Source organism: Xylocopa sonorina, chromosome 1, assembly GCF_050948175.1.
Source record: "Xylocopa sonorina isolate GNS202 chromosome 1, iyXylSono1_principal, whole genome shotgun sequence".
Taxonomy (NCBI): domain Eukaryota; kingdom Metazoa; phylum Arthropoda; class Insecta; order Hymenoptera; family Apidae; genus Xylocopa; species Xylocopa sonorina.
The window spans coordinates 15,104,042-15,124,717 of NC_135193.1; the positions used below are offsets into that span (position 1 = coordinate 15,104,042).

Sequence of the window (20,676 nt, forward strand, 5' to 3'; positions counted from 1 at the left end):
ATTTTATCGTTGCTATCGCTAAATTGTTAAATACTCTAAAACAACCTTTTGATCACTTTTGGCAGTATACATAATCGCACGACCTCTTCGTGCAACCCAAGAAAATTGTTTAAGTATTGTGTTACACCCCAAGAAACGTTGTTTCAAGCGTTAAATCCCGTTACTCAACTTTTGATAAATACAACGTTATTCGGAAATCAACGATTATTATAAAAATGATGCTTGCGACACTAAGAATGACGAAGTTTATAAATTGGATATCATACCTATATAATCACTGGCAACAACGAGATCGACGAAATTCGTGAGAATCAGAAATACAAACAGCTAGAAGGGTGACGAAACTTCGGGGCCACACAGCATAGTCACTGAAAAAAATCTATACAATAATAGATAATTTACAGAAATCTGTACAAAAGTTCAAGTATACATATATATATATAGTCAAGAGCCCTTAAGAATTAATCCTCGATAGAGTGTCTATCATCCGACGTAATCCAGCGATCGACAATTAAACAGCGATTGCTGATACTGACTCAAGTCTGAAAGTAAACGGTTGACAATTAGAAAATAATTTACTTAAAACAGCAATAAAATTGCGGCGGACAATTGTTAAAATCATATCACGCTAAGTTCAGCGAATCGTTCGAGCTAGAACGCGCGCGGAACAAAAATTCATATTCTTGTCGACGATCCCGATGGAATATCCTTACACGGATACGAACGATGACCTCGATGTTAACGAGATTGTTGAGACCTCTGAAGAATCGCGAATCTGAAGAGTATTTGCGACATGATACGCGCGATGAATCTCCGAACGACAATCGAGGCGACAATGGCGGCTGTGATCGATGAGCTTGCGATTTGCGACAATGTTCGTTAGGAACCGGAAACAGGAAGAGGCGAAGGACACCTCAAGGGATCTTCGCTGCTTCGACTTCTTTGCTTCTTTGTACGGTAGGTCGGCCTTTGTCAACCAATCTTTATCCATCGATCGATCGAGTATTCGAGCGCTGCAAGCCACCTGAAAGTAACCGCGACTGTTACTCTAAAGTTCGATCTTTAATTCCAACCGAGTTTTTTTTAAATTCCTCCAAGCACAAATAGTATCGTCTACCTCGAAACTACTTCGAAACGAATGCAACTGACGCTACTATCACACGCACGACTAACATCATCGAAAAACGATCATTTTTATTACCGTTTCTTGTCCATTTCCGACTCCGTGGCGAAGATGTAACTCCTCTGCGTGGGATCCGGCGGCTGCAGCTCGAACGCGTGCTTCCTGCCGCCGGAAGTGGGCGCGCTGCTGTGCACCCTGAACCCGTGGAGGCATGCGACACCAAACGCCCTTTCGCCGTTCGCATCATCGTAGAAATACAACGCTGCGTCTTTCAGCACGCAATATCGCCTGGACCAACCAGTTGGCGAGGACGTTTTCCTCGCGTGTTCCTGCTGTTTGCTCAGGTAGCCGAAACAATCGGGTCTCTGAATGGCGCTCGCAGCCATCTCGCGCATCCTCAGCGACGCCTCCAGCCAGGTGTCAACCTGAAAGAACGCGACATTTCCATTTCGCATGAAACGTACAAATACTCTTACTTATTTCTCTTTACAAATTTCACTGTTCCATTCGTTTATTCCATAGCTGAGCTTCCTCGCGAAGAAATTTAATTCATACAGAACTTATCAGAGAACTTGATTTATTAGCCTTTAATCCGTACGACGTTCGATAAGCGAACGTGGCTGAAGTAAACGTTACGTCGACACTAAATTCAAAGCGTTTTGGTGGGTTCGAACGAGGATGTAAATAATCTGACTTTAGTCAGCTCTTCCTTAATCGCGGGCCAGAAATAGCGGACGAATAAGCCGGTGGATAACTCGCGACATTTACCTGGTCATTTCTCTCAATGGCTTCCTTGATCACCGTCGTCCATCGAGCCGCCGCCTCTTCAGTGTCCGCCGCGAGCCGAAGCGTCGGTGCGCCCTGCTTCTTGATCGCGAAACTGTGCAACCTCAGCTCAGGCGTTTGCTCCACGTCGTATTTTATCAGCATTACCGCTCCCACTGGCTGTGAGTCCTGCGGAGAACGGTAAATCGCGCCCTGGTGAATCATTTTTCGAGCCACCCGCGCAAACACACTCGTCACGCGGACCGTGGCGATTCATCGAAATGGATCGTAGTTCAAGTAGGACTCGAGCTAGCGCGAGGTGTGGCTCTGGAGAGAGAGAGAGAGAGAGAGAGGACCTTCCTTTTGCTCGACGATGCACATCTTCCAGTTTAATCGATACGCAAATGCTAACGCACGAGGTGTAACGGCTACGCGGATACTTGTTACAGCCGTTGTCACTCGGAAAGATTATCGATCCTTGCAACAGCGTATTTTTTAGTTACAGCGCACTTAGGGCGACGCGATGGCGGTATGTTTCGCGAGCAGAGGTACGCGTTTTTATTTATTGCCCCTTCTTCTCGCGAGACAGGCTTTTAGAGGTGTTTTTTTATTCACCTCTTCCAGGAACGTTTATATTTCATTTGCTTCCGCGATGCGTTTCACCACTTACTCGTCGCTGAGGTCTTCTATTTTTGCAACGATAGAAAAACGGAACGAGTGAATTTTTTCTTTCACTTGGATCATAAAGACTCGTGGTTTTCTGCCAATTTTTTGTTCCGCTCGCAAAGGCACACGTGCAGTTTAAATTTATTTTTATTTCCCAAATTTGATCCCGGTTCGAGCAATAAGAAAAAAAGAGCGAAAAACGTGGCCGTATCTCGCGATGCTCGCCTTTTGCATCCCGTTCTTATTTTATTCACGAGCCCTGTAAGGTTGCGGTCAGGACAGACCGACAAAGTACGCGAATGAGCTAAGCGTAAGTAGATTCGGATAGGCGTGCCCGGTTCGCTCTGCTGTCGGTTTACCAGCGAGCACGCCCAGCTGAATCTACTTACAGCTAGTTAAATCCTCGTATACCGTGGTCTTTGCGAGCGTCCTTTTGATCGAAGAAGAAACGTTAAACCTAACATTCTAATTTTACGAGCTACATAATTACACAAAATTATTTCTCAAGTAAATTCGATTCTTAATTCCAACTGTTTCAACTGCTCATCGTATTAAGGATAAAGAACGATATTAAGAATTCCTGCAATTGACCACGTTCCATTAAACTATAAATATAGAAATAATAAGTTTAGTGATCGACTCGATACTTAGTCAGACGCTAAAAAATTCATTTCTTTACGCACAAATACCAAACGATCCAATGGATGCAATTACCAACATCCACAGTATGAGTAGCTATCAATCTCTTAAAAATTACCACGTGCGAAAGAATTGGCGATACTAACCGCATCAGTCTTGCAATAATAGAGGAAGTTGTTACGGCCCTAGTGAATTCGATCCTCAATTATAACTATTTCAACTTCAGATCCCATTAGGGATAAAAAACAATGTTAAAAATTCCTCTAATTGACCACGTTCCATTAAACAACAAATATATAAATAATAAGTTTAGTGATCGACTCGATACTTAGTCAAACACTAAAAAATTCATTTCTTTACGCACAAATACCAAACGATCCAATGGATGCAATTACCAACATCCACAGTACGAGTAGCTATCAATCTCTTAAAAATTACCACGTGCGAAAGAATTGGCGATACTAACCGCGTCAGTCTTGCAATAGTAGAGGCAGTTGTCACGGCCCTAGTGAATTCGATCCTCAATTATAACTATTTCAACTTCTGATCCCATTGGGGATAAAAAACAATATTAAAAATTCATTTCTTTACGCACAAATACCAAACGATTCAATGGATGCACTAACCAACACCCACAGTACGAGTATCAATCGCTTAAAAATTACCACGTGCGAAAGAATTGGCGATACTAACCGCGTCAGTCTTGTAATAGTAGAGGCAGTTGTCGCGGCGCAGGGCGAACCATCTGCGCACCCACTTGTCCGTGCTCGAGGACGTGGCTGACTTCCGCCACAGGTAACCGGAACAGAGGGGCGTCTCCTCGGTGCCGTCCTTGGCGCCTGGCCTGGCGAGCCGCGGTGCCAGCACGTTGCAGGTCCTCGCCACCTCGAGCTCGAGGACGTCGGTGCCGGAGTGCGCGAGCCTCACCACCTCCGAGTGCGTCGCGTCCATCACGCTCTTCCCGTTCACGGACATTATGATGTCGCCCACCTCGAGGCCCGAGCTCTCAGCCGGCGTGTCTGGCTCGATCGCGGAAACCACCACCGGTTTCGAGCCGTGTATGCGGAAACCGAACTCACCGCCGGCTTCTCGTTTCACCACCACCCTCTTGTCGCTTTCTGTAATTAGGAGGAAGAGAGAACCGCCGTTACTCGGTTCGTTATCGCGGCCAACCGACGAGCGCTTTTATTCGCCAGCCGGCAACCGATGAATGGGACTCGTCCGCGGGAAATCGGACGATCGGGACCCGTAGATAGGGGAATCATGGATTTATTGGGCGATAATGTCGCGAATGCCTGGATCGATATCGTGGGCTACGTGCATAGGATATGGTTCGTATTGCTGGGCCAATATCGCCAGGCGTAATTAGGTGGTTCTTAATCCTCCTGATCGGCAACATGCTTGATACATTCATGCGTTTGAGTGACTAGTTAGTATTCCGTTCATCAGTGATAAATTCAATTTTTGTTAATGATTCAACGTTACGTTAAGATAGAGAATGCTAGGGGTTCTTCTACGTGGTATAAATTCAGGGATGGTGAAGGTACGTTCGTTGAGGAGCAATTTTTTAAATCGAAATTTCAATTATCGCGAAGCAGGGCAATGTCTCGATAAAGGTAAATGGTTGGAAAGGATTACAGGAGATTCTTGTCCATTTGAAGCGCCGTTAAGAGGCGCGTCACGGACAAGCCAGCGATCGAGCGTGCAGGAAGGAAGAGCATTGTCATCGCTGGTGCTTCCCTCCTTCTGGCCCCGTTTCGAGCCCTTCACGTGGACGATTATTTTTATTCGCGATCACGCTCTCGCGTGAGATAACCGGCAATTTGCCCCACCGCTGAACTTTCGGCTGCGATGCCGCGGATACTTTCGGAACGTGCGCTCACGCGGTAAATCATCCCCCGCGAGGGGAATTTATGGGAGGAGTTTTTGGGGCTGAAGAGCGCGGAGGTCGAGGGGGGTTAACGGTTGCTCCAATTTCTCAACCTTATTTCCTTAACGGCCGCGAGCCCAGTTTCCTATTTTGTATTGTTCGTGCTCGCCGAACGGAATTTTAGCCATTGTGCATCGGTCATTGTCAGAATCAACTGTGTCGCACGTGTGTTAAGCGCTGCACCCTGCACCCCATTAGGCGAGAGCTGCCTAAATCGCACTTCAACTTTACGGCTCGATTCGTCACGCGAAATTATATACGAGACAGTCGAATTCGCACTTCTTCTGTTACACTTTTTATATTAGTTTCGAGAATCAATCTGAGGACGAGTGTCGTTGCCACTCGATTTCTCTAAACTGCCAATTAAAATCACTGAGCGGATTGGTCGAGTGAATTCCAATGAAGCATTGATTTAAAGCTGATAATGTCAATTATGGTATATATTCTGGGAGAGGATATTTAATGCTGCGATAGCTATTTTTCTAAATTGAATTTAACCAGTTACGAATGTAAGAAGCCTCGAGTTTATTCATGCGCCTCCGTCAACTGCGTTCATTGTTTATTTATGCAAGATTATTTCTGGGCCCTGTATTTATTTAGGTTATAATTTCCCATGAATTATGGATTTATTCGATCGCTCCTCCACTTCTGCTGACTCGACGGTCCGTTTCTAGGCATTCGATACACCGTAATTGAGAAATCTCGTCGGCGTACTTGAAATTACTAGTTAGTCAGGTTAAATTGATTCCCGTCCCTTTTCGAAGTGGGACAGAGTTTCGAGCTTACGCAATTTACAAGTTTATTTATAAATTCGAGAGCGTCGAGCGCATTGAAACGCATTAAAAACGGCCGGCAACAAAAGGGCAGATACTCTTATGGGAGAGCAATGAATGGGAGTACAATCGGGAAAGTTTCAATCGTTTTCTCATCGCAAACAAGAAATGTCTGCAACTCGCGACGTCTGCCGTGCAGATTTGAAGGGAGAAAGAGAAAGAGAGAAAGAGAGAGAGAGAGAGAGAGAGAGAGTACTATGCGCGTCTCAAAGCAAGTGCACAAATAGAAAGGAATACTGGGTAAAAATAAAATGAAAGCGGGACAGCTCGTGTCGTCGTAGGTACGTAAATAAATGCATTTCCTTTTCGTTATTCCTTCTACTTCCCTTTTTCACCATAAACATTTGCCAAGCGTAACGCGGGATATTCTCCAGCCAGTGAAATTATATTAGAAGGAAACGATACAGAACAAACTTGAATTAAAAACTGCGAACCGTAAAGAAGAACGAATAGTGTACCATCTAGCACAGATATTAAAAAATTCCTAATCAAATCATGGATACAACAAATATTACAATTCCTGTTACGCGAAAATACCAGAACCCTCTATTTACGTTCGCGAAATCAATTGTCAGTTCAACGTCACAAGAAACGCGATCAGAACGCAGCACGAGGTCGTAATGGAACGTTAATTTCTGTTTCGATAGACGCGGACAATATGGCGGCCACTGGTCCCGCGCGTATCCGCTCGCGCGCGACTACTTGTTACGCGTTCTCGCTGAATCGATCGCGATCGAACGTTCCACCGAAATGAAAATAAAACCGAACGATGCGTCGCCCACCGAGCGTAACGTGCTTTAAAAATAATAGCTCGCGTCGCTGCGCTCCCAACGCGGCGTGGTGCTATGTTCGTGTCCAAAAAGAAGGCCACACGCAACCCCTTTGAGCGGACGCGTGACTTTCGTTCTCGTATCAACGAACTCACGCGGCACTTCCGTTTTCGCGCCCCGTTGTGACGCGTAGACGCTCGCGTGATGCGTGCGGACGGAGAACGTTGACATCGAACCTTTATATATACATATGTACAGAGGCTACGAAGCGTCAAGTAGGCGAGACGATGGCCACAGCGGCTACGATGCGGTCACCCGCATTAATATCCGAATGCCGGTATAATTTTCACTTCTATTTCGAGTAAACACTCGGACGCTGATGTAGGTTTACGGTGCTGGTAAATGTCCGTACACTGCACGCAAGTATAATATTTTGACTGCCAATCTTGCGTAAATACACGGGCAAGCATCGCGCGTGAAATATGGCGGTTATGATGCCAGATTGGACCACGATACGCGCGTTGTCGACCTATCGTCTGGGATCGTTTACTCGAGTTTAACTTCACCCACGTTTTCTCAACACTTTCCAACTTCCAAGATCGCCTCTGGTCGTATTTATAATTATCACCGCGTTCGTTACGAACGTCTCACGGTTCTCACACTCGTCGAACACCTCTGTTTCCTATCCCCGTTTCAAGTGCAGCGCGTTCGAGCCCTCTCCCCCTCCAATTAAAATCGCTCTGAAATTCTAAGGGGCTCGATTTACGCGAGATCGATTACCAGATACCCGTCGCGGCTCCTCCGTGGAATGTCTTTGTTGAACATTCTACGGTGCATCGCGAATTGCCGTCGTGCATTCACCAAGACCGAGCTGGCTAAATTGGAAAAGCATTCGGGGACGCGTTTTAATTAACGCCGCATTCGTTAGCATTTAAATTTACAAATAACACCGGCGATTTTCGCGCCGCGTACCAACTTTTCTCTTCGCGACTCGCACCTTCGACAACGGAGCGTATTATTTTAGAGAGAAAGCAATTCACCCCTGCTAACAGAAAATTTCTAACGAATCGTTTCGCTGGCGCGATTAAAAATTGTTTGCACGGGCGAAAAATTATCCTGGATAACGCTTACGATACTGTGCACCAAGTGAACGCCACGACGAAGAGTCGTGCGACAATCGATACCTAAAACTGCGAGGATATAATGGAATGTAAGCTTGTAACGGGTGAAATTAATGCTGGCACCTAAAGTGGCTCTAATCCGCGACACGTATCGCAATCGACGCCAGGTACGAGACCAGAACCGTCTAATTAACTAATTAGCATCTTTGCTGGAGGAATTTCCGGCGAACCAAGCACGGAATCGCGTTACCGCGGATACTGGCGAACGGATAGTGCCCAGGTCGAGCTAAGGAGCCGACGAAACGTATCGAAACGAGGTCGAAACGCGGGCAAAATAAAAGCAGGTCGTGAGCAAGTTATCCAGGAACACATCGCGCCATAAAAATAAGCAGAGTCCTTGCGTCATCAGGCCTCAAACGTAATCGACTGTGCTTAGCCTTTTGTCTCATCATTATCGTCGAGAGAGGGAGAGAGAGACTCCTTTTATTTCCACGACAAAGAAGGCGCACGCATTCCTGGCAACCCCTTTCGCCAGGCGATGTCAGAAATAGCGAAAGTTACTTTGTCGCCCCTTTTTTTTCCCCCGATGGCGGAAACTCGCACGTGCGACGCGAACATTCCAAGGTTGCTGCGTCTCGTTGGGGAGGGCCGTCGTTGTTATGGATATTAATCGTGGCACCTCGTCTATCGTCACGTTCGAAGGGAAGCATAATCGGCAGAGGTGCACGCAACCCTTAAATTTTGATTACCAAGACGAGGAAGGATTTTTCATACTTATACGCAAACTCATCCACTTGTTAAGTAACATTGAAAGAATTCTGAAAGGATAACGATGTTCACGTGCAGAATAGAAATTGAAAGAGGTATATGTAAGTTCTTGCGATCTGATTGGTCCCGCCAGGGACGCCAATAAACGATGGACGCGACCATAAGTAGCAGAGAAACGAAATCGAAAGAATTCGAAAGAAAAAAGTGAATTCTGTCCAGTTGATGAAAAGATATGCACGCGAAGGATTAAATGGCTCCTTGGACAAAACCGCTTCGCAAGCAGACGTTCGATTTCGCGGGTCTGATCTTGACGGAGGCACGATTGGCAGTGGCACGTATTGTTCGATTAATGACAATCAAACCATGCCCTGGCATCGACTTGGCACACTCCCGATTTTATCGTCCCGTCGACAATCACGTTTCTCTATAAATTTCTTTACAGCGGAATTGGCATTGTTCCGGCACCCAGTAGTTGTTACTTTATTCAAGAGGGACAAATCGGTAAAACTTGCTGGTACCATCTTTCGCGATGATCACGTTCAGTCGTGTAGTACTCGAATTTACATGAGAGGGTTGCGTTTCGTTTTTGGAATGTTAATTCTTACCTTATTTGCAAACGTTATCCCTCTCTCTTTCTTCCTTGTCTTTATCATTCGCACTGTACAGTTAATTAGCCTCAGAGACAACTCTAATTGACTTTAGCATTAGTTGTATGCTATTCATTTTTTTGTTTCGTATCAGATTATATTTTTATCACCGTTTTTGGCAATGAAAATATAATTACACACTGTAACAATAATGATAAAAATATCAATTTAGTAAATGCGTTGTTCGAGCGCTCCCGAGCGAAACCAGCTGCCGATGGATCGATAGTTAATTACGCAAGTCGCGTGTCCAAAGGACTAAACATGCAAAACTAATTACAGGTAAGCATTAACCGTCGTTGATGTGGATAAATCTAATTTCATTGTCATTAAATTAGCGCGCGGCGCGGGCTGAAATTTGGACGAAACAAGCGGCGCAGCGGTGTGTTACGGCCTTGTTGGGTGTCGCCGCGGCTTCGATAAATCGGCTGCAAGACGAAAATCGTACCTCAGCGTATCCAAAGTGGATATTTTCGTGCGGTTGGCTCAGGGTCGCGCGAGAAATAATTATCGGTTACGACCGTGACTTCGTTCGACAGACACGTTCACCAGATCCTAGCGGAGACGGAAGTTTCCGCCATTTACGATCGAAAATTCGATCTCCACTTTTGTGGTGAAGAAACAGAAACCATTTGAAAAGCGGATACCACAGCTATCGATAGATCTCGCAATCGAGGCGGATCGTGCAACGATTCAATTTACAACCCAAAATGACACACTTGTCCAAGAGAAGAAGCTGGACTCGATAATTTAATCAGCCGTAATAATCGTATTTACCTATTAACGCCAGGGTAAAACAGCAATTAATGACCGTTGCATAATCGCTGTACGTTATTCACGTTTTCATTACACGTGTTATCGCTAAATCCCTGCGCGCTACTCGGGTTATGCAAAGCTATGCTAATTGGTACCGTGAAATGATTTTCGAGCGAAAAATCTCAATAATCAAGTCACAGTATCAATTTCTACGCGGCACGATTACTAACCAAAGAGAATATTCAGAGAATGTACTGCATTAAAGAAAAAATATGATTCTCTTCGATTATTTCCGTGATTTCGCGTAGCACAACGAGAAAAAGAGAGAGAGAAGTGTGTGAGAGCAATGGTAGAAAGTTGAACGAAAATAATTCCCAACGAAGAAAATTCATGTTCGAAGAGAGAATTTGTAGTTGCCCGCATAAATCTTGGCGGTAACAGTTTTACGGACGAGTTTCGATAGCGGGGAAATTTTCTGATAGCATTACGCGGGTATCCGGTGGTATCGCGTTGGTACAAGTTTTCGAAGGCAAAGAGTGGAAGAGCGAACCGCTTTGGGATACGTTTCATAACGCAAACTTTGACGCCACCCGGGACTTCCTCCTGACCTGGCAAACATTCGCGGTGCCGATTTAATTTTTCACTTAGCCAGGCTCTCAGCCTCTCGATTTCCCGCGCCTCGATACGCAAAAACGAGCCTGTCGGACATTCAGAAGGACTCGCGTTTCAATCGCGAGTCCGCCGTCGGGAAATTAATTTCCACTGATAATCCGCGATAGACGATCCGCCGGACACGATTTCACGGATAAATATTTCGACGCGCTGTCTGGGTCGCGAAAATTGTTTCCTCGCGTACGAATGGCGAATATTCTGCGTAGGAATTATTTTTCGCGTCAAAATTCAGTGCGGCTCGGACAGCGTTCACTCGCCAGCGAACATTAAACGCTAGACGCGTTGTGCGTTCACTATTTACGATGCGAAATTTCCTCGACGCGTTCTGCACTTGGAAGAATGGAATTTTAAATGGGTTATTTGAGATTCGTCGCGACGCGAAAGATTCCGTGCTTTCTTTCGTATTAAAAAGCCATTGTATCGTTGTTTGTTGCTGGGCTAGATTGGAACTTTTCACTGGATAAATATTAAATATCGGACGGTATAGGAACCGTTGGTACAATCTGAAGCGGTGGCGTCGCGGTGTAGAAAAATAAATCGAAAATCCGCTAGCTGGAGGAATGAGAAAGGAGTGATTCACGATTTAAAATTATATCGAAAAGTTGGAGCGAAGTTTATAAGCAGAATGGAATTAGAAATTTATCGAACGAGCGACGATAAGCTGCTCGCAAGATTAATTTCGAATATGTATTTTTAAACGCGTAATAATTTATATTTGTTGTACGTTATACTGTACAAACAAGTGTTTGTCATTTCTATTCACGGTGGAATTTATGCAGGTTAATCAAAACTGCCGCGCTAAAGCGTATATACGCGTCATTAACGTTTTATCATCGGAAAATGTGTTTAAAATATATATCCGGTATTTTATAACGCTTTTTAATATTCCACGAATTCATGAAAAAGTTTTTAATAACGCTAGGTATTCGTGATGAGCTGAAATGAATATTTACGCGAATCATTATTATTATAGTGATAATAATAATAATACTAGTCCGTCCTATATCACGTGGTCAACAATTATAAGCCAGGCATGAGGTAGCACATTTGCCACACAGCTAATTCCGAATAGCATAGTACTTTCTATCCTAAAATTAGTTCTCACATCTGCTTGTTGGCTTTTAAAGTATTCAAATACCGGCTACTATATATCCAGGTCACAGAGTATGGTGAAAACGTAAAATAAATTAAATTGGTACATAAACGCTAAAAAAAAGTAACACTTATTTCCAGAAAGAAATACAGAAAAAAAAGAAAGATAATGAACGCGTACAGTACCAACGATAAAACCAAGAAACTATTTTCGAAACGAAAAATATACCAAAGAAGAAGAAAAATTAGGACATTCGTTTAAAAGCAAACAAACCTCGGCGCAGCAAACAGTCCCTCCTCGCAAGAAATATTACGATCAAAACTGAGCTTACAGTGGCGGACAGAGAAAACTGTACGAATAACAGCGAAAGAAAACGATCCGCATTTTGAATAATTTAAAACTATCCTGACTCCCTTCAATTTTTCCGGATCGTGGCAAAAAAAAAGTCTTCCCTCGGTCCACCACCGTATCCCACCACAAATATCGTGACCAGCAAACATCTTCTCCACCCCGTGCGGCACAAGAAAACCATTTACCATGGGTAGTCGCGCCAAGTCTGGTGAGGGCCTGGCCCTCCCTGCACCAGACCCTGAGCATGCACTTCAACAGCTCCTCCAAGGCTCTCTTCAAGGACGCGTCCTCTCCAAGCTCCGTGGAACACTCGGAGGCCGCGCAATCGCACACCATCCCGCGTCCTGACGCGCGCCTGGCCACGCGACGCGATCCACCCTCGACGATGCAACGACGACGAGGAAGAAAAAAAAAGCTCGCGAGTACTTCCGTCCGGAAATCGCGCTCTGAGCGGCTGGTGAAGAAGATCGCGGTTCCACGCACGCGACTCGCGTTTTCTCTCGCTTCGCGATCGACTCCTCTTCGACGAGGATGCACGCGCGTCGCGGAACGCGGTATTCACAAGAGGAAAGCTCCGATCTTCCGTGGAGAGAGGATGCCTTCAGCCGGCTCGTGGAATGCGACTCGCCGCCCTGACCCACTGACTGCCAGCCAAAAGCTCCTTCTTCCCACACGCCCTCCTCACCTGCCTCCTCCACGTCGCGTCCCACTCCCAGACCAGCCGCACACCGTTTCGGCTTCAGTTAAGCGGGAATATTCAGACGGCCGCGAATCGTGCCTCCTCCACGTATAAGTAGAATCAGCCTCTCTCTTTCTATCTCTCTCTCTCTCTCTCTTTCTCTCTCTATATTCCCCTCTTTACCACTGTATCCCTCTACGCGTCTCTCTTTCTACTCCCTCTCGCTCTCTGCAGCACGCTCGAAATTGTATCTCGATGACGCCGGATCGATGCTTCCGGCTGTTCCGCCGTTGGGTGCCGACCGAGTAGTTTGAACGTTGTCGTTGAATGGAAGCGAAAAGCAATGGAGACGCGAGGCTCGCGGAGGAAGTTGTTCTCGGCTGATTGGACGCCGTGCAGAGAACGCTGCGGAGATTTCAGATAGGATCGAGGGTCGCGGAGGATCGTTCATACATTTTCGAGGATGCTTTCTTCGTACCGCCACCGTATATAAAATACGATGCAGTTGTACGATGCGTTCCTGCACGATTCAGGGGATTATTGCGAGGAGAGGAGTATTCGCAGACTTTTTCAGATGAAACACTAATAAAATGCATATTCGTGTTTGAGTAGCAGTATCGTGGACTATATTGGTTAAGATGTTCGTTCAACTTCCTGTTTGATAACGATGCAGATGTATGCATGCTGTTTTTTAAAAGTCACACTGCAGACACGATCTTTCGGTATGCAGATTCCTGAGGAATTCTTCTCAACGATAAGGACTTTAAAATTCAAGGAACGAGTCGTCCTGTTGTCACTTCCGCAACTTCCATTCATACCGTTGCCAATTAACGATGCACCTATACTACGCACGTCTACACTATTGTCTTTCGTTCTAAATAGGTCTACCGAGAAAATTACAACGGATATAATCTCTGCAACAATGCGAGGTTTCCACGCCAGCGTGTATCATTCGGTTCAGCTAAAAATTACAGTTGTCCGAATCGAACGTATCTCCATTAATTTTGCTAATAAACACTTTGGAGCGTTAACAGGCGAGCCGCACTGTCCACAATTTTCATTCAGGGCCCCCTCTAATTAACGACGAACCGTACACGCGATACTGTCTTTTGTATCGAACAATACTCTCTAGAAAATTACAGCGGATACGACCCGTGATACGTGATTTCCCGAAAATCCCTTTATGCTAGAGATATCAGTTATCGATTCGAACACGAGCGACCAAATGATTTTAACGCTGAACATGAGCCCTTAGTTGTATATTGATGATTATCAGCGAAATCCAAGGGGACATCTGAATTTCGCGATTCGCCTATTCTAATCAGGCCTATTCGTCGCACGTGCCCAGCGGACGCCACTGTCGTGGCGCGCGTCGTAACCAGCCGACGCTCGCCGTCTTTCTCTCAGCTACACCGTTTCGATTATATTTAGCCGGAGTATTACGCGGTGCTTATTTAAAGAAACGGGAAGAACGATTCCCTCTTTTTTCCTCCTCTGTCTCCCAGAGCGTCTCTCTCTCTCTTCCATCCTGCGTTTTCATCGCGTCTGCACATCCCTCTTCATTGGACCACGGTTGGTTGAAACGCGTCCGTCGCAACCTCGCTCGTTTTTTCTCGTCTCAACGAGCCGTCACAGCCCCGTCGATACGCGAGCGATCTCTGCGTCCGATCTTGGTCCGTTTCGAGGCATTCTTTCGCGATGCGTTGCCTCGCGGTGGAGTTAAATTTTAGTTACACCAGCCTCTCCCTCTTCCTGTCCTCGATAGACGGACGAGGACGGAATTTCTGCGCCTCGCCGTGTACGCTCGGTTTGTATATACTTTCGTGATCTCGATTCGACGCGCACGAGGTCTTCTGGTTCCTCGAGCTAGCCACCATATGCAGCCTGGGTACGTATTCGCTCGAACGAGCGAGCCTGCTTTAATCGTTCGCGATTATTCTTAATCGTTTTCGAATTATCGTGGCAGAATATCCCCGTCTCGATCAAATATTGTCGTTTGAATTTGCAATTTACCGTATTAATCGATCGCGCGCGACAGTAATGCCATTACACATTGAAATTTCCCGTAAATTGAGAAATTTGTATTTTACGGTTGATTAACTGCCTGTTTCGTTATCGAGAACCGATTCGAACAATTGCACGGCGATATTAAACGGTGGTGAACAGTTTTTTTTATATCAGAATGCCATGTATTGGGCGGTCATCGATGGAGGAACTCGAGATTTCAAGTAAAGAGCAATCAGTTCCATGTATTCTCGATCGCGGGCGTCACTATTACTAAATATAGTGCATTAAGTGGGATGTATTTAAATCGATGATTCCTGTTTTCGAATGATCGACGCGGCACTTGAGCAGCGTCGAATTTATTTTAAACGAATCACTCGAAACGCTCTGTCTACCTCCCCTGACAGCCATTAATTACTGAAACTCTGTCAATCATTCATAAGTAGCGTTATTTATTTCCCGATGTCTCGTGAATTATAACAGTTCATATCGACAGGTGGTTATAAATTGCCCTCAAGATTGATTCTCTCGTTACGGAACGTTTTTTCAAATATAATTGAACGTCCATCGGAAACGATGAAACCGGACTTAAACCGTTTAGGCTGTCTGGGTGAAAATAACTGAAAACATTTCGATGATCGATTCGATTTCTTCGATTTAAAATCGCCGCGATAAATAATCGTGTTTTACACACGCGGTGTTCCCTCGTACGATGCGTTACTAAAATTACATCGCACACCGTTATAAACAGGCATTGTGTACGGTAAATTATAAAACGATCGATCTCAGCCTTGATTACAACCTTCATTGTAAATATTTCTGTATATTTAGAAGGATAACCTTTACGTTAGAGCATATATCGCACGGTGTGTCGAGGCTGCTCGGACGAGTCAAGAACGTTCTATTCAAGATCGGTTATTTCTGATATCCGGTAGAAATTAATAGGCAGAAATAACCGCACGCTAAATATAATCATCCTTCCCAAAGTAAACCGCAAGAAATCGTGGATTGATAACGCGTAGACGTATTTAAAATTTCAGACGCGCCAGCCACGCGAAACTTTTCGAACTCTCCCTCGCCGCTGCAAGTATTAAACGATGAACCTAAAAGTACGCAGCCAGAGCCCAGACTGCAGCTATCATAAATAACGATAAAACGAATTGGCCAGCAGCTCGCAGTAAAAGTTTACTAATTTATATTGTTGGAGCCGGCCACGGAGTCCTGGAAAGTACAACAGAGGAAGACAGTGTCCAGCGACTCACCGAAACACTTGGTCTGTATCCTCTTATACATTTCCCCGCTGATCTTCCGGTGCACTATCCTCTGCGTCGTCGCCTGGTACTTTTTCCTAAAGTTCCTCTCGCTCTCCGTCGATTCCTGAGAGCTCCTCCTCTCTTTGACAACGCTTTCTGGTACCTCGTCGTCGCCGTCACGGCTCTCCGGCCTCTTCCACACATGGCTCTCCTCGAGGTCGCCGATGTAAATCCACTCGCTGCTCGTGTACGGCTCCACGTAGGTGTCCTCGTCCTCTCGACCTGGTATCACACGTTCGTACAACGACTTAGCCAGGGGACTTTCGACGGGATACATTTTGAAAAGCTTCGCTGTCTTTGAGACAGGATACCTTTGACAAGTTTCGATTCAGACAGCGATTCTTTTTTGATAAACATATCTCAGTATTAAATTTGATCAGACATTTCTAACGAGATTTGATTTAAAAAAAATGATATTCGACGAAGATTCGTCAAATGGTAAATTATTTTAGCTGATTCTTCCAACGTTCTAGTCTGATTTTTCAATGTTCGACGGAATACATTTTGAAAAGCTTCGCTGTCTTTGAGACAGGATACCTTTGACAAGTTTCGATTCAGACAGCGATTCTTTTTTGATAAACATATCTCAGTATTAAATTTGATCAGACATTTCTAACGAGATTTGATTTAAAAAAAATGATATTCGACGAAGATTCGTCAAATGGTAAATTATTTTAGCTGATTCCATCAACGTTCTAGTCTGATTTTTCAATGTTCGCTCGAGGATATTAATGGGAGGACGGTGATTTCATTTGGCACGTAATCTCAGGAGCGAGTAAATTAAATAAACCTATTAAACGAATTAAGAATACTTTCTTCCCTTAGTTTTCTACGGGAATTTATCGGATCTTAACAAACAGCGGAACAACTAATCACCGCTAGGGAAGATAAATGGTACCGGGGAACCGGGGCCAACTTTTTTAATTAATGAACGCCGCCGTGTTCACTACCATTTTTTTAACTCGCATTTCATTACGTAACTTTGTACAAGAGCGATACACGTCTGCCTTTATTATACTCGTTCCGCGCGATACTTGGTGCGTTCATTTTTCCGCAGAACGCGTTTCTTCTTCGTGGATATGGAAGCAGTTAATAAAGTTTGCGCCCCGATATTTTCTAAACCTCATCTTTACGACGTACGCCACGGAATTCTTTAACAAAATTACGATGCCACCGAACTAGAAACACTGTAAACACGATACAAACGAATATTCCTTTTAAACCGTCTTATAAGATATTCATAAAGAGCAATGTACATTCATCTAACATTTGCACAAATGGGTTTTCACTTGTACGTACTTCTGATTCAGAATGGCAAAAAAAAAAAAAAATATTCCCTATAAATCAACAGGGTAGTCTAATAAAAATATAAGACTCCAGGCAGTTATATCACAAAATACGAGCTAAGTCTTAAGATCTGTTCTGAACACACGAAACTCTGATCCGTATCTCGCCACAGATTTCTTTCCCATTAATCTCATAGCACGATATATTGCCCAACTCCTAATCCTAAACTTCGACCATCCCCGATACAGAATCTCCTTCTGTCTTTCTAGAATCCTCCGAACACATTTCCTTATCCATTCGACCGTCAATAATCCCGCAATATTTCCAAAAATTTCACCCTTAAACCCTCTACACTCGAGCACACCATCCTCAGCCGATTAAAATCACTCTCGAAACGTTTCGAATAGCAAAGGGGTTTGCGACGAAAATGTCTCGCAGGAATGGTCGAACGCGTAACGCGTTACAAAGCATACCAACCGGTAAGGATCTCCAGGCTGACGTCCGTGCTCCTGGCGTGCAGCCTCTTCCTTCCAGCGGCGGTTTCGTCGATGGAACCCCTGCTGCCGCGCCTCGAGGCCACCCTCTCCTCAGACTTCGCGCGGACGTCCGATCTGCCAGCGCTGCTGCGTCGATGCCTTCTGTCGCCTCGATCCTCCGATCGGTACCTCTTGTCGAACTTCTTGTACAGCCGTTGGCCTGACACGTGCTTCGACGCGGCGGTCCTGTGCCCGTCCGGGGAGTCCGCGAAACCTGCTGGCGGTCGAACGATCTCTTCCGAGACCTCGGGGTGGAGGAACACGACGGCACGCACGATAGAGAAAAGAGGTAGATAGACCGACAGATAGAGAGACAGATCGATTCGACGTTGATTCTTTTCTTTTTTTTTTTTTTCTTTTCTTGGTGGTTTGTTTCAAAATAGAAGAGAAAGAGATAAGCATCGTGGAACGTTGTATATGTAGTAATATGGAGAGTCTATTTTTTGTTTCTAAATAGCGAGACAGATTTTGCACCCTGTTGAATTTATAAATGGTACTTGAGAGACTGAATCTATGTATTAACCACCGAACGAAACAAGTAGGAGGAAAGGAAGAAATTCAAGACTCAAGCAGCAGCTAACTACACTATGAACTACAGACTTCGTCTATTGTACTCTGTGCACTACGTGGATGCGTCCAAGTGTCCGAATCGGGAACAAAGGTACGTCCTCGTCGCATCATGCCTTCGAACTTCCTTCCTTTCAGAGGAGGAGCGTGATAAACAGCAAATAATTTACCTCTCGCCCGCAATGGTGGCAATGGTGGGCGTCGAGGGCGCTAATGGCGAGGTAGTGGTCCGCGCCCTCGCTGTAGAAAACGCTGTCGCTCCCTGGACTGACGGACCTCAACGATTCCGCTGAAAGAGCCTTTAATCTTGCCTCGGGGCTCTGCGACTCGACGATCACCGCACGTTGCCCGTTGTGCCCTGGGCTCCGTTGATAACGGCCTGGGCTCAGCCTCGAACACATTATGTCGTCCGCTGCGCGGGATCTTCTACGTGGCAAGCTGCCTGTTATGGCCGCGTTCTTGTCCTAAATGGGAAAAGGGGAATACAGGGCCCTCGCGCGGTGCCAATATCGGCTCGCGTTCTGAATTATCGTCGAATTTATGCCCCACCGCTCGAGCCTCATTCGCGCAGCCCCAATTTTACGTGCAATCTCATTTCACGCCGCCCTCCGTGGCCTCGCGTTGATAATTGGTCGACAGTTTTAAAGGTTCTCCATTCACAATCGCGACTTTGCGTCAAACGACGTCTATTTTAAATTAAATTATATTTGCAAAGTTGTATCCGCGATATACCCGCGAAATTGTCCGCTGTGCATACATGAATTTCGATTCGTGTATCAATACGGGCGCATACATATGCGATGCGTTTCGATGCCTCCGATACTGTTCCCGTTGCACTGTGCATTTCATATTGAGTTCGATGCGTTTAAAAAAATGAAGAGATTTTTAAAAAAAAAAAAAGATACAAATTTACGATCGTTAAACGGAAAATCGAATGACGCTTCTGAACTTCGACTAATTTGATGGCACTATGAATAAATAAATATCGTAGCACAACTTTTTCAATATCCATTACCTCGTTGCTCCTCCTCCTAGCTGAAACGTAGCCAGTGGTCTTCCTCCTAGGACTCTCCCTCGTCCTTCTGTGCCTGGTGTCTGCACCCTCTCGATGCACGTGATGATGATGATGATGATGCATGTAGTAATGGTGGCTGCAGCTGGAGTCGTCGGACGTGGGCACGTGGCCGCCGTCCTCAACTTGCTCGACTCGCCAATCCTCCTTCTGAGGGCTTCTAGTGATCTGTTGCTGCGCTTGCTGCGCTTGCACCGCCTGCTGAACAGTCTCGCGTTTCCTGTTGTTCCTGTGAGGGCTTCGAGCGCTCGTCGACTTCACCCTCGGCCGATGACGATGGCTAGGCGTGGGGCTGACGTCCATGGCGTCCCCGTAGTGCTCTGGGCTGCGTTCGATGTCGCCAGTGCTGCCCAGGAAGTCCAGGGTGAAGGTCTTCCTGCGTCTGCGACGTTCCTCCTCGGTCCAGCCGCGCAGATCCGGCGGAGACTCCGCGTAGCCGCCTGAAGAGGAGCGGTGACCTTCCTGAAAGCGAATGGGAAGGAAAAACTTGTTAACGTTACTATTTACTTAGTTGATATTGAAAGAATTAGAAGATGCGATGACTATGTTAAAAGTTGAGGTTTCTTATTAAAAGTTTGAAGTGCTTTAAAAAGAAAAAAAGGTATATAATATTATCCTCGTCGCGTAATTCGGAATAGTTAACTAGAATTTGGGACCTGGTAAATTTCTCTACTTTGTGAACTACTTGTTTCTCGATTCGAATGTATCAGACATTTTTCGCACGGTTAAATCGCACGATTTACATAAAGAATGTAATTCGTACGACAAGAATGATTTATCTTCGAAAGTGGCGGCCCTTCTAATTGATACAAATGCTGGCTATGTTTATAAGCCCCGTGCCGTACACAGTACCTACATAAAGATTAGTGGTCCCATGGAAGTTGGATGTAGAGGCTTGTAACGCACACTACAGCATCTTTACTACCCGTTCGCGCTGAATATTCAACCTGCAGAGGCCGCAGTTGGCCACGTCCGCTCTAAGCCCTTCAATTACTAATAAAGTTTGAGTATCGAGATTTAGAATTCTATTTCGCTGGCAGTGATAAGTGTGCCTCGCGTTGCTTCGAGCCGGATTTCAAGAACGAAT

General features: G+C 45.4%; 1 protein-coding gene across 7 annotated transcripts in view; it reads right to left on the reverse strand.

The window, feature by feature from the left end:
* Positions 1-646: 646 nt before the first annotated feature.
* Positions 647-20,676, reverse strand: part of LOC143432562 (gamma-2-syntrophin) — a 51,388-nt gene continuing 31,358 nt past the window's right edge. For 5 of the 7 annotated variants that reach the window (XM_076909246.1, XM_076909247.1, XM_076909248.1 and 2 more), the window contains 8 exons: positions 19,533-20,051; positions 18,688-18,981; positions 17,892-18,195; positions 16,077-16,349; positions 3,887-4,311; positions 1,892-2,077; positions 1,202-1,548; positions 647-1,024 (listed from right to left, as the gene is read on the reverse strand). In XM_076909246.1, the coding sequence (XP_076765361.1) occupies positions 973-1,024; positions 1,202-1,548; positions 1,892-2,077; positions 3,887-4,311; positions 16,077-16,349; positions 17,892-18,195; positions 18,688-18,981; positions 19,533-20,051 (2,400 nt within the window). In that variant the 3' untranslated portion in view covers positions 647-972. Of the gene's footprint in view, positions 1,025-1,201; positions 1,549-1,891; positions 2,078-3,886; positions 4,312-12,316; positions 12,643-16,076; positions 16,350-17,891; positions 18,196-18,687; positions 18,982-19,532; positions 20,052-20,676 lie in introns of those variants that run through there. The other 2 variants (XM_076909250.1, XR_013103042.1) reach the window with 2 other exon arrangements.